Consider the following 14,157-nt stretch of genomic DNA (forward strand, 5'->3'; position numbering starts at 1 on the left):
TTTTGATATGTCCAAGGCAACAGCAAAAGTTTCACCAAAGTCTCTAAAAGAGGATGACCAAGACTCAGTAAGGAAAGCCAGAAGATCACCAGTAGAGCGGCCTTGACGGAACCCATACTGGCGATCAGATAGAAGGTTGTGAAGTGATAGATGTTTAAGAATCTTCCTGTTGAGGATAGATTCAAAAACTTTAGATAAGCAGGAAATTAAAGCAATAGGACGGTAGTTTGAGGGATTAGAGCGGTCACCCTTTTTAGGAACAGGTTGAATGTAGGCAAACTTCCAGCAAGAAGGAAAGGTAGATGTTGACAAACAGAGCTGAAAGAGTTTGACTAGGCAAGGTGCAAGCACGGAGGCACAGTTTCGGAGAACAATAGGAGGGACCCCATCAGGTCCATAAGCCTTCTGAGGGTTTAGGCCAGCGAGGGCATGGAAAACATCATTACGAAGAATTTTAATACGAGGCATGAAGTAGTCAGAGGGTGGTGCTTCAAATTTACTTTACGGACCTTTAAAGTCTGACTGATCACCTATATCACTGTCATACTGAAACTCTCTTCAGAAGGCAATTTTTTGCTACTTTGTGTTGTGTGTAATCATTGAGCTCGTTTGTGTTGTAGTATGTAATCTTTAAGCTACTCTGTGTTTTGTGTAAACTGCAGAACTACTTTAATTTGTTTTTGTGTACTCTAAACTAATATATTTCATTTGTTATCTTTCAGAGTACTAAACCACTACTCTAACTCTCCTATTTTTCCCTGACTTTTGATCACAGTCTCTTCTCAATTAATTATGTCTTACCATAAAAGATACAGGCAGATACAACGTGAGCTCAAGGAACTGTTGGTTAGTAGTAGTGAAGAGGAAGCTGACTGGGTTCATCAAAACACCAAAATTCCCAAACTTTACCATAATAACTCTGACCCATCTTTAAGCTTTTCTGACCAGGACAGTTGTGAAAGTACATCCTTATCCCCCTTGATAGTAACTGCACCAGAAGAATTAAGCACAGATGATGAGAGTCACCACCATATATCTGATTTGGCACTTGAAGAAGGATTAGCTTTATGGGCATCAAAAAATAACATTACACGCCAGGCAGCAAATGAATTATTGGAGCTGTTGAGGAATAATGGGCATAATCTACCTAAAGATTCACGCACTTTGATGGAAACTCCAAGGTATGTAGAGGTATTAGAAAAATGTGGAGGACACTATTATTATTTTGGGATTGGTTCATGTTTGCAAAATATATTGAAGACTCATCCAGCATTTGTAAAAGAAAATGATTCGGTTAAACTCAGTGTAAACATAGATGGTATTCCTTTACATAAATCAAGCAATGAACAGTTCTGGCCTATACTGATAAAGTTCAGCTGCTTTAAGCCAGCATTAGTTGCTCTGTATTGTGGAAAGACTAAACCAGATTCTATTGACAGTTTTTTGGAAGATTTTCTTCAAGAATATAAGCAACTTTCTGAAAATGGTTTAGTTTTTGAAGGGAAAAGACTGGCAGTAAGAATAGTTGCATTTATTTGTGATGCACCTGCACGCTCATTTATCAAATGCATAAAAGGGCACAATGGGTATTACTCATGTGAGAGATGTGAAATTAAAGGAACCTGGCAATCACATGTTCTTGTATTAGACTCTGCACAACCCTGTAATGAAAGATCTGATGAGAAATTCAATCAGGAACAGTACAGGGATTCTCATCAGTTAGGAAAAAGTCCTTTGATTCAGTATGGAATATCTTGCGTGAAAGGGTTTCCACTGGATTACATGCATATGATTTGCCTTGGTGTTACCAGAAGAATGCTACTTTTCCTCATAAGAGGTTCTAAGAAATGCAAACTCTCTCAGCTTCAAATAAGTTTAATTTCTTCTTCTTTAGAGAGTCTTTCCAACAAACTACCAAGTGAATTTGCTAGACAGCCACGATCACTAGCTGTAATTGATCGCTGGAAGGCCACCGAATTTAGACAGTATATATTATACACAAGTATTGTTGTCCTGAAAGATGTTGTTCCTGATATTATATACAAAAACAGTCTTTTGCTTACTGTGTCCTTATCAGTTTTATTGAATTCCAATGATGAAATACGAAATTCTTACTTCCCATATGCATGAGAATTACTTAAGTGTTTTGTACAACAGTGTCGAGATATATATGGTCAAAGTTTTATTGTATATAATGTTCATAATCTTCTTCACTTGGTAGATGATGTAGAGAATTACCAGTGTTCCCTTAATGACATTTGTGCTTTCCCTTACGAGAATGAACTTCACAAAATAAAGCAGTTAGTGAGGTCATCAAACAATCCAGTTTCTCAAGTTTTCAAAAGACTTGCAGAAAAGAAAATGTTTAATGAATCAAAAGTGACAGAAGCTAATCACAGAATATATATATCTACAAAATACAAAAATAATTGTTTCATGTTAAAAAATGAAGATTTTGTGTTCCTTAGGAAACTAAAAAATGATGTCTACTATGAATGTGATGTTCTTCGTCAAAGCCAAACTGAAAATTTTTTTACTGAACCATGCAATTCTAAACTCATTAACATTGTGTTTATGAAAAATAAGAGTAATTTAAAAAAGAAAGTAATTCACTTAGAGCAGCTGCATAGAAAGGTGATAAAATTGCCATACAAAGATGGTGTTGTTTTAGTACCAGTTGTACATGACATTTCCAGTTAGGTGGGCAGTTGTACATGGTGTATTCTCATGACTGATATGTGTTTACTAAAGAGAAGTTAAGCAAAACGTTTCAGATCTGCAGGATTTTAGTCTTCTTACACAAGTTGTATTTGTTATGTATCTCTCTTATGGCCATTGTTCTTTATCTCAAAACTGTTCATCTGCATCTTCACTCTCCTCTTCGTCTCCCTTGTGCCTTGTGTGCCAGTACAGCCCGGAGTGCTGCTCTTCGGCTTATGAAGAGGATTTTGTCAGGTTGAGACATGGGTAATTGTTTCTATACTACATTTAAAATATAGAAATTAGGTTTTTATTCTTGTCATATACCTATCTGAAGAGGTAAAACTGCCAACATGCCTAGCTTTTAAATATTGTATTATTCGTACTTGAATATCTTACTGCTGATGTTATTAATGAAACAAAATATGCAAAGCATGAACATAGCCCATTGATTAATTATATTTTATATTTAGAATGTGGAAACGAGCAGTTTGGTTGGAGGGTAAGAAAGAAGAAGAGGGTGTGGTGCCATCCAGCTGGGTATTAGAAGAGAACCAAACCTTGTTTTGGCCACAAGGAGTTAATGCTGAGAATGCCCTTCATAATCAGCAAGAACCAGACCCTGCATCATGGAGAAAGTTTATGTTGAAAAAAGTGAAGATCACTTCTGGTTGGTGTTTTACTATTATCTTGCTGTTATTGGATGACGTTCACTTTCATGTTTATTCACCTCAGAAATGCTCATTTTTGTTGCCTTTTAGCTGTACCTGATTGAGATAAATGTCACAAAAATTTAGGGCTGGTAATGAAATGTTTGGCGCCTGAGATGGGCAGTGGTCGAGGTATGCAATATATATATATATATATATATATATATATATATATATATATATATATATATATATATATATATATATATATATATATATATATATATATGGGTTATGAACAAGATGTACTCAGTACCGTAACTTTATTTTGCGCTACGTTACGCCACTCAGACTTGATGGCATCTTCAGGCTAATATAAGAGGTATTGGTGTGGAATCTTATATTATAATATTTTAAGTATTTTGGTGTAATTGTAAATTTAATATGTATTTTATTCTATTAGACTGAAGATGCCAGCAATCTGAGTGGCGAAACTTAGTGCAAAATAAAGTTATGGTACTGAGTACGTCTTGTTCATAACCCAAGTATTTCAAGAAACTTCATCAACGCTATATATATATATATATATATATATATATATATATATATATATATATATATATATATATATATATATATATATATATATATATATATATATATATATATATATATATATTTTTTTTTTTTTTTTTTTTTTCCCCCTCAGATAGTTTTCAAGAATGCGATACCTACCATCTGACATCTACGGTGGAGAGTTCTGAGAGCAACAGTGATCCTGATGAAGGTCTACTCATGAGAAAAAGGAGAAAACGTTGTAAGAAAAATCTGCCTGATGACTTTGTCAGCAGTGAAAACTTACATGGTAGGCATACCTGGTCATATTTGAAAACAATTTATGAAAGAAGAAAGTCATAACAGTGAATACAACAGCAATACTATTGTTCATTAATAATTAGATTGACAAACTGAGAGAACTGAGAGGTGGGGGATAGCTGGGAAAACACAAAGTGGTTTGGTTAGCAAATTTCTTCAATCTCATTTTTGTCTACAAAGTGTCTGACTGTAAACATTTACAGGTGAAGGGTTTCCCCGGACTATTCACTGACTCCTTTTATTTGTCTTTGACAGCCCCCAACACCAAGCCCTTTCACAGTTTTTTTTTTTTTTTTTTTTTCGTGTCTTTGTAATATGTAATGATTTTTCCACAGAAGCTGTCCACATGAAGCCAGCCTCACAGAAGCCACAGGTCACAACCTCTCAAGATAAGGTAGCTTCTGCTCCTTCACAGGTTGTACTTCCAACACCTCCTCCTAAGGTGTCTTTGGATATGCGGTCCACCAGAACCCATGGGATGGCAGTAAAGAGGATCCGTTAAACTATAGGCCAGTGTCATTAACAAGCATAGTGGCCAAGATGTGAAAAAAAAAAAAAAAACATATATATAAAGGACAGTTGGGTTAAATATTTAGAAAATTGAGAAACTGAAAATGGTTGTGGGAAACTACCTACTATGCCATGCAATATAAGGCTCCATCCACTCTAGCGGGCAGAAGCGAGTTGTTTGCCCGCCGACATTTTCTCCACTTTTGCAAAAGACGAGTAAACTGCCTGTGACAGAAGATGAGGAATTTCATCGGGCATAGCCCGTTGCACCTGGCAGTACACCACTGCCAGACATACAAGGTACATTGGGAGCTTTGGATCCATGGCTGTCAGTTTGCCAGGGAAGTACATACGGCTACACCAGATGGTCATGTCTACCCCTCCATCCGGCTAGAATCAGTGGTCTCATGTTGTCGTACCGCAGTCTTCATCAGATTAAAGAGATCCTCTGCCTGACTGCACGGGTGCTCGTCTCTTGACTGGGGCTCAAGGGGCCTAGGCAGGCAGGCATTGCCACGTGGACGTAAGCTTCTGTGTGCCCGGAGGGATTTACCCGCTAGTGTGGACGGAGCCTAATACGTAATGAATATAACAGTGCAATAATGTTCCAGGGTATATCAACTAGGTCTATGCACTTAATATTGTTATGTTCAACTTTGTCATTTTGGGTACTAATCACTACATACAATTCCTCATAGTGATAAGGATTAGAACTTACTAGTTAGAGGGAAGCTGGATTCAGCATCTTCCTGGCTACCTTTGTGATTCTTTTGATTGTCATTACAAGGGTCACACCTGCTCTTGTTGTCTCTCTGGTTGTGTCTATCACGTCTATTGTCCCAGTCATAGTGGTCATGACTTCTATTTTGATAGTGTTTTTCATATCTCCTCTCCTGCTGGCCAGGGCTATCACTTCGGTCAGGTGTGTCAAGCTGTCTCCTGTCACCTTGGTCATGGCTTCTTCTTCGGTAAAGTGTGTCATGGTGCCTCTTGTCATGCTGGTCGGGACTGTCACTATAGTAAGATAGGTGGTCGGGACTGTCACCTTGGTCATGGCTTCTTCTTCGGTAAGATGTGTCATGGTGCCTCTTGTCATGCTGGTCGGGACTGTCACTATAGTAAGATAGGTGGTTGGGACTGTCACCTTGGTCATGGCTTCTTCTTCGGTAAGGTGTGTCATGATGTCTCCTGTCACCTTGGTCATGGCTTCTTCTTCGGTGAGGTGTGTCATGGTGTCTCCTGTCACCTTGGTCATGGCTTCCTCTTCGGTGAGGTGTGTCATGGTGTCTCCTGTCACCTTGGTCATGGCTTCCTCTTCGGTGAGGTATGTCATGGTGTCTCCTGTCACCTTGGTCATGGCTTCCTCTTCGGTGAGGTGTGTCATGGTGGTCGGGACTGTCACCTTGGTCATGGCTTCTTCTTCGGTGAGGTGTGTCATGGTGTCTCCTGTCATGGTGGTCAAGATTGTCACCTCGATCATGGTTTCTTTTTTGGTAAGGCGTGTCATGATGTCTCCTGTCATGCTGGCCACTGCCATCACTGTTGTCAGATGACTTGGATGTCTTGCTGGATACCGAATCTTTTGTTGCACTGCACTCCATCATCCCATGGGTTCTGGTGGACCGCATATCCAAAGACACCTTAGGAGGAGGTGTTGGAAGTACAACCTGTGAAGGAGCAGAAGCTACCTTATCTTGAGAGGTTGTGACCTGTGGCTTCTGTGAGGCTGGCTTCATGTGGACAGCTTCTGTGGAAAAATCATTACATATTACAAAGACACGAAAAAAAAAAAAAAAACTGTGAAAGGGCTTGGTGTTGGGGGCTGTCAAAGACAAATAAAAGGAGTCAGTGAATAGTCCGGGAAAACCCTTCACCTGTAAATGTTTACAGTCAGACACTTTGTAGACAAAAATGAGATTGAAGAAATTTGCTAACCAAACCACTTTGTGTTTTCCCAGCTATCCCCCACCTCTCAGTTCTCTCAGTTTGTCAATCTAATTATTAATGAACAATAGTATTGCTGTTGTATTCACTGTTATGATTTTCTTCTTTCATAAATTGTTTTCAAATATGACCAGGTATGCCTACCATGTAAGTTTTCACTGCTGACAAAGTCATCAGGCAGATTTTTCTTACAACGTTTTCTCCTTTTTCTCATGAGTAGACCTTCATCAGGATCACTGTTGCTCTCAGAACTCTCCACCGTAGATGTCAGATGGTAGGTATCGCATTCTTGAAAACTATCTGAGGATGATGGAGTGCAGTGCAACAAAAGATTCGGTATCCAGCAAGACATCCAAGTCATCTGACAACAGTGATGGCAGTGGCCAGCATGACAGGAGACATCATGACACGCCTTACCAAAAAAGAAACCATGATCGGGGTGACAATCTTGACCACCATGACAGGAGACACCATGACACACCTCACCGAAGAGGAAGCCATGACCAAGGTGACAGGAGACACCATGACACACCTCACCGAAGAGGAAGCCATGACCAAGGTGACAGGAGACACCATGACACACCTCACCGAAGAAGAAGCCATGACCAAGGTGACAGGAGACATCATGACACACCTTACCGAAGAAGAAGCCATGACCAAGGTGACAGTCCCAACCACCTATCTTACTATAGTGACAGTCCCGACCAGCATGACAAGAGGCACCATGACACATCTTACCGAAGAAGAAGCCATGACCAAGGTGACAGTCCCGACCACCTATCTTACTATAGTGACAGTCCCGACCAGCATGACAAGAGGCACCATGACACACTTTACCGAAGAAGAAGCCATGACCAAGGTGACAGGAGACAGCTTGACACACCTGACCGAAGTGATAGCCCTGGCCAGCAGGAGAGGAGATATGAAAAACACTATCAAAATAGAAGTCATGACCACTATGACTGGGACAATAGACGTGATAGACACAACCAGAGAGACAACAAGAGCAGGTGTGACCCTTGTAATGACAATCAAAAGAATCACAAAGGTAGCCAGGAAGATGCTGAATCCAGCTTCCCTCTAACTAGTAAGTTCTAATCCTTATCACTATGAGGAATTGTATGTAGTGATTAGTACCCAAAATGACAAAGTTGAACATAACAATATTAAGTGCATAGACCTAGTTGATATACCCTGGAACATTATTGCACTGTTATATTCATTACGTATTAGGCTCCGTCCACACTAGCGGGTAAATCCCTCCGGGCACACAGAAGCTTACGTCCACGTGGCAATGCCTGCCTGCCTAGGCCCCTTGAGCCCCAGTCAAGAGACGAGCACCCGTGCAGTCAGGCAGAGGATCTCTTTAATCTGATGAAGACTGCGGTACGACAACATGAGACCACTGATTCTAGCCGGATGGAGGGGTAGACATGACCATCTGGTGTAGCCGTATGTACTTCCCTGGCAAACTGACAGCCATGGATCCAAAGCTCCCAATGTACCTTGTATGTCTGGCAGTGGTGTACTGCCAGGTGCAACGGGCTATGCCCGATGAAATTCCTCATCTTCTGTCACAGGCAGTTTACTCGTCTTTTGCAAAAGTGGAGAAAATGTCGGCGGGCAAACAACTCGCTTCTGCCCGCTAGAGTGGATGGAGCCTTATATTGCATGGCATAGTAGGTAGTTTCCCACAACCATTTTCAGTTTCTCAATTTTCTAAATATTTAACCCAACTGTCCTTTATATATATGTTTTTTTTTTTTTTTTTTCACATCTTGGCCACTACGCTTGTTAATGACACTGGCCTATAGTTTAACGGATCCTCTTTACTGCCACCTTTAAAATTGGTTTGATGGTTGCCCTCTTCCAATCCACTGGTATTTTCCCGGCCCTGTGCCAGTGAGACATATCAAGTTACTCAATTTACCCGCTAATTGTTGTATGCACTCTTTTAGCACCCAATTTGATACCCCATTTGGCCCTCCTCACTTTCTTGCATCCAGTTCCTCCAATAGTTTTATAATTTCCTCTGTTAATGTTTGTACCCTTTCCAGTGCCCTTCCAGCCACTGACACTGTATCTATCTCAGCAAACTCCCTCTCCCTTGTGAACACACTTTAGAAACATTTATTTAATACTTCTACTACCTCATTAATATTACCAAACATTTCACCATTCACTTTAACTTTCAGAATCTCATCTCTATTTTTCAGTTTCTTACGAGTATTTAAAAACTCATAATCACTTATCTACAATATTTTTCTCAAACTTCTTTTTTTCCTGCCTTCTTATTTTGACATATTAATCTCTCTTCCTTTTGTACTCATTCCATAAATCTCCACTACTGTTCCTTGTCCATTTATGCTATGCCCACTCCTTAACTTGCATGGCTTCTGCACACTTTGTTATACCACTCTTCTCTTGATGTGTGTGTGTGTGTGTGTATTTTATTTTTCTTGTAATTGGGAAGTTATTTAGCATCCTCAGTTATGTATTATTTTTTTCTTATAGAATTTCAGAAGCGAGTGTTACAACTTCTGCTGGACATCAGGAAAACTGTTTCGGATACGAGCACATGTGGTGGTAAACCAGCTGACACAGCTTGTACTCTTACAATCAAACGGAATAATTCCCTGGAAGAAGTGCAGAATCTAGAGGATAAATTGGTTAATCCCAGTTATTTCATGGAAGTGTGCAACCAGTGCGTCCGCATAGGTGGCTATAATAAGAGAGATATGGTCTCTAATTTGATGTGCAGGTTTATGACCAAAAACCTCATGTGTCAGTATAACATGCTTGGGCAGAGAGGCAAGTTGTCTTTTAGAAAAACAAAGTTATACAATGTGATTCAGGAGAGCGTGCTTAAAAAGTTCTCAGATTCAAATGTGACAGAAATACAAATGATAGTTGCAGCAAAATTGCGTAATGCTCCAAAATTGAAAAATGAAAATTAGCTGATGTAAAATGGTACTTACAATCAGTTAAGATCTGCAAGAATGTTAAAACAAACCAATCTTTGTCTCATGCATGACCTTGGTGAAGTAAAGTATTTTCATACCAAGATGAACTGCAATAGCGCAGTGAAAAATCTAGTCATACCCACTGCCACCAGGAGTCTAACCCGGGTCTCTTGAGTGAGAGCCAGACAGCAAGACCACTACACCACTGTGGTGTAGGGGTCTTGCTGCCTGGCTCTCACTCAAGAGACCCGGATTCGACTTCTGGTGGCAGTGGGTATGACTAGATAAAGTATTTTCATTTTGTATGTTACTAAAAAAATGCTGGTAAATTTATCTCATGACTGATTGTACACAGATGACCTTATATATTGTAACTATGTGTACATTTCCCTTCCTCCCCCCTCTCTCTCTCTCTTAAAGAAGCTCTTTTTCTATCAGAATGACAAAATTTATTGATGTGTAAACAGTATAAGGGGGGATGTTAGAGAAGCTTAAGAATGAAAGAACCAGGACCGCCGAGAACCGAACCTCAGACAAGCTGTTCCCGCCACCACGCTTACCTGGTCCTGGTTCTTTCAACTTGTCGTTATGGGATTCAAGCTTAAGAATGGTTTTAAGATGTGGAGAGAGACTTACTGCTGTAAAATTTGAACCGATTGGGATATTACCTCATGATATTTATGTGAGATGATATTAATGATCTCAGATTATAAAAGCAAACTAGTATTATTAACAGTGATTTATTTTGTAATTTAGTAATAGATATAACATTTTAATTTATAATTTTGCTTTTGCCTACCACTTAGGTTTCCATGTATTTTTACGTAAATGAAAAAGTATGGAGCTACACAAGTATCAATTCACAAAATGCTTAATTTCATTGACAACTGTGGTCTGTATTGTTTTAAGCATATTGTGTACTTGTGGCAGGCCTGGTATTCTTTGCATATATTCCCCCTGGGGCTACATAGATACTAGAATGTAGCCCTCTCCATGTTGGCTGTGTGCCGTAAGAGGCGACTGATTCTGGCCCTGGGTGGGGATCTCTTTTACTAGCCCATAGCAGGTCTTTTTACCGCTTGACATATTTTCCCTTCTCATTTCCCTTTGCTTTCTGTCCATTTTCTTTTACGTTCTCTTACTTTTCCGAGTGGTGGGCTGACTCTTTGTCAGAGTGAGGGTTGGTGTCCTTTACTTCCCATAGCCATTTCTGTCTTTCTCTTGTTCTATATACCTCTACTGTTTAGGGTGACACTAGGCTGGGGATCTGCCCATTCTTCTCTACCTTTTATAGTCCCACTTGTGGCACATGCCCAGGGATAATGCTAGGCACAAGTGCCATGGGAACCCATTTATTGAGTCGTGGCCCGGGATGGCGGATGGTCACCCTCACAGTTCAAGGGTGGTTTCTGCTGTTCTGGACCATGGCATGGGGAGGTAATGCATAGGAGCAGGTGTCAGGCTATGGATGGATTGTGGCTAAACAAAGTTTTAATTTTTTGTATTACTGGGATCATCCATTTATATATTGCAGTTATTCTTCATTCAAGTCAGATATCTTGAAAGCCTTTATATATAAAAATGCAAGCACTAACTTTTTTTTTTTTTTCATAAAATATGGAAATTATTTTGGTTTTGATATTTTTACAAGGATGAAGATTATTAAATTTATGAAAAAGTGTAAGACTGAAGAATATATATATACACACTTTCTGTATTACTTGTATTTTTTACATGCCTACCTTGTATTCTGAAATTGCACAGTACTATGGTTGCATTCAACAAGTGTGAAGGCTGCATTATCGTGCTCTACCAGCCTGCCTGTCAACAATGTGCGGTCTCGTAAAGGATATGTTTCTGTTTATAATAGCCTATTCGACTATAGCTTACGTAAATGATACAGAAACATATACTGAGAGACTGGATGCACTGATGACATGCAGATTACCAGAGCACGATAATGCAGCCTTCAAACTTGTTGGAATCAACTACAAAAGCTCAGATAATTCACGGATAAATAAACACATGGATTATTCCACCAGATATTACCGTGTATTACACGTGAATTTGTACACGTGTATTCCACGTGTTCATTTTCACGTGAATTCGATTTTGCATTTTCCATCAAATATCCATGAGTAATCCACGTGCAGGATCCACGTGTATTCCACGTGAATTACGTGACATTTGCCCACTGGGAAGGTTTCTTCCACTTGCTCTCCGTGTTACCACCTGCAGGGAAAACGCACACATCAATACTCTTACTGCTTGATACATGTTTGACTCACAACTTAGTCTAGAATTTAACCATTCACTACAACATTACACAGCATGGAATGCACAGCTGAAAACATTTATATGCACATTCAAGAAAGGAAACAACTAAAGAAGCAGATTGTGCAATTTCTAGCCAGTATAGTGCATAGACATGGCTGTGAAAGAAAAGAAATGCTTCATGATGGTCTGGGAGTCAGGAAAGATGTGATAAGTACTAGTAGTTAAAAGAGTTCATCACCAGGTAGGACAAGATGGATAACTAATTTTTTCACACCCTCGTCTCTGGTAAAAGTCACTCACAAAAATGATGGGCCCAGGGCAGGTCTTTTTCCACTCAACCTTCCACATCTAATCTTTGGTGGATTAACTTAACAAGTAAAAGTTTCCATACGAAGGGCGGCAGTTCACTCAAAGGAAGGGGATCAAGTAAATCCATTCACACCTTTTGGCTGTGGGCCTTCCCTCCCCTTCATCTCTCTCTCTCTCTCTCTCTCTCTCTCTCTCTCTCTCTCTCTCTCTCTCTCTCTCTCTCTCTCTTTAATAGGCTGTTTGGATAACTATTTCACTCTAGAGAGAGAGAGAGAGAGAGAGAGAGAGAGAGAGAGAGAGAGAGAGAGAGAGAGAGAGAGTTTGGCCAGTGCTGGCCAAACGTATTCCCACACCTGGACACCAGCAACCACCACCACCACTCAGCAGCCTGCAAAGATCCTCAGTGCATGTGAAGTCACTCGGTGTTATCAACAGAGAAGATGGTGACCAGCATGAGGCCACATATTTTTGAGGGCTTCATGGATAGGGTATATCTGTAGGTACGAGTATATCTGATATTGCTTGTATGTGAGAGAAGTTTGTGTCTGTGCTACCACCTGGTGACAACCACTCGTTCTAAAAGCTCCCTAATATTTAGAGGGGAGTGAGGACGGAAGAGTGGTGAAAGTAGGGGGTTTGGGAGGAGGGGTGGAAGTAAGCCACCTCTGTTTAACCAGCCATTATTACCTAACAACCCCAACAGATACTGCTTCATTTCCACCAGTTTTCAGACCTCACCTGCAGCGGCCGCGTCACGGTACCTACCTACCTACACCACGTGTCGCTTTCCTGCCACACCGACGCCACCCCGTGACACTGACGCCAATATTCACAACACAACGAATACTTGCCGCTGCGTGACAGTCTTCGAGCAGAGAGGGAGGGAGGGAGGGAGAGGCATCAACTCCCCCTCCAACGCGCTAGTGATGGGGTGAGAGGTAATAAGATGGCTCTTGGTAGTTCGCTCGTCTTAAAACACGCAATGAATCAATCATTATTATTTAAATGTTAGTGTCCTTTAGTGCAACATGAAGTCGCTATTTAATATCAACCGATACAATTCGAAAATGAAGCTCATGAAATGTGGACACTGAGGGAGTAAAAACACGTCATTATGCTGAGGTCGTCGACTGGCGGGGCGGTGCCTCTGTCTGCCCGCCTCTGTCTGGGGAACTCTTGGAAATGTCTACAATGCAGTGCAACAGTTTAGGGTTATTATTCATTTGATGGCTAATTAGTTAAATGTTTTAAAGTTACAACATCTCACATGTTGTGAGACATCTCACAATGATTTCCTGGAACACAATCTGGAATATTGCCACAGGTATGAACACTAATTGCAGAAAATAATTGCTAGCCTTGGACGAGTGTAGCATAGTAAAGTATAAACACAAGTGGATATTCAAGTACCATGATAAGTAAACATGGCGGTCATCATAACACTAGCAGCAGGCAGCTCCCTACTTGTTTTTGGTGGTAAGAGGCGGTATTTAGGCTTATTTTGGCTCCCTACCCAAAATCCCCGCTTTCCCACCAGGTCCCCAACATTGTAGGGGTTACAAGTCGAAAAAAAAAAAAAATAGGAAATGAGCCGCGCTGCTAATCTAGTAATTTACCCGATGACAAACTGCAGTGAAATGAGCTAGTTCTTGATACTAAATTAAATATACGACCACTGCAGAAAAAAAAAAATAAATAAATAAAACCCTCATTTTCAGAAACAAAACTTGCAAAATTACATAAGAACAACCCAACGACAGGGAAGGCCGCCCTACAATGCCTATATATACCACCATACTGTGCTCCCTCCTGCGTTAGGAACACGAGCACACACACAACACATTACCATACCAATAAGCAGTAATACCCTCCCCCACAAACACTAGTTACTGTACATGGCAATTTTATCTTCCTTGACACGGTAGCTG

At 40.3% G+C, this 14,157-nt stretch overlaps 2 protein-coding genes across 11 annotated transcripts; one reads left to right on the forward strand and one right to left on the reverse strand.

Moving 5' to 3' along the window:
- Positions 1–485: 485 nt before the first annotated feature.
- Positions 486–11,360, forward strand: LOC135112298 (uncharacterized). 7 transcript variants are annotated; one of them, XR_010274271.1, is made up of 5 exons: positions 486–2,967; positions 3,174–3,370; positions 4,064–4,215; positions 4,562–7,767; positions 9,195–11,360. XR_010274271.1 is itself a non-coding variant. In XM_064026620.1 (2 exons), the coding sequence occupies exon 1, from the start codon at positions 7,054–7,056 to the stop codon at positions 7,762–7,764; it is 711 nt and encodes a 236-aa protein (XP_063882690.1). In that variant the 3' UTR covers positions 7,765–7,767; positions 9,195–11,360. The 7 variants fall into 7 exon arrangements, 1 of the variants encoding a protein (XP_063882690.1); XR_010274270.1 differs by lacking the exon at positions 9,195–11,360 and adding an exon at positions 7,955–8,888 and having other exon boundaries at positions 488–2,967; positions 4,060–4,215; XR_010274266.1 differs by having other exon boundaries at positions 507–2,967; positions 4,060–4,215; positions 4,565–7,767.
- Positions 5,111–7,041, reverse strand: LOC135112264 (histidine-rich glycoprotein-like). 4 transcript variants are annotated; one of them, XM_064026551.1, is made up of 3 exons: positions 6,825–7,041; positions 5,455–6,480; positions 5,111–5,292 (listed from the first exon to the last, which is right to left on the reverse strand). In XM_064026551.1, exons 1-3 carry the CDS (start codon positions 7,039–7,041, stop codon positions 5,111–5,113), a joined length of 1,425 nt encoding a protein of 474 aa, XP_063882621.1. The 4 variants fall into 4 exon arrangements, with proteins under 4 accessions (XP_063882621.1, XP_063882611.1, XP_063882625.1 ...); XM_064026541.1 differs by having other exon boundaries at positions 5,455–6,483; XM_064026555.1 differs by having other exon boundaries at positions 5,126–5,267; positions 5,455–6,483.
- Positions 11,361–14,157: the final 2,797 nt, after the last annotated feature.

The sequence above is a fragment of the Scylla paramamosain genome, chromosome 2 (assembly GCF_035594125.1).
Source record: "Scylla paramamosain isolate STU-SP2022 chromosome 2, ASM3559412v1, whole genome shotgun sequence".
NCBI lineage: Eukaryota > Metazoa > Arthropoda > Malacostraca > Decapoda > Portunidae > Scylla > Scylla paramamosain.

Bases quoted from the DNA above. Each gene is read 5' to 3' on its own strand.
- LOC135112264 (XM_064026541.1), bottom strand. From the start codon at position 7,041: ATGACTTGGATGTCTTGCTGGATACCGAATCTTTTGTTGCACTGCACT. The intron at 6,484-6,824 runs GTAGGCATACCT...ATTTTTCCACAG, and splicing joins CAGCAGTGAAAACTTACATG to AAGCTGTCCACATGAAGCCA. The intron at 5,293-5,454 runs GTAAGTTCTAAT...CGTCCACACTAG, and splicing joins ATCCAGCTTCCCTCTAACTA to CGGGTAAATCCCTCCGGGCA.
- LOC135112298 (XM_064026620.1), top strand. From the start codon at position 7,054: ATGGCAGTGGCCAGCATGACAGGAGACATCATGACACGCCTTACCAAA.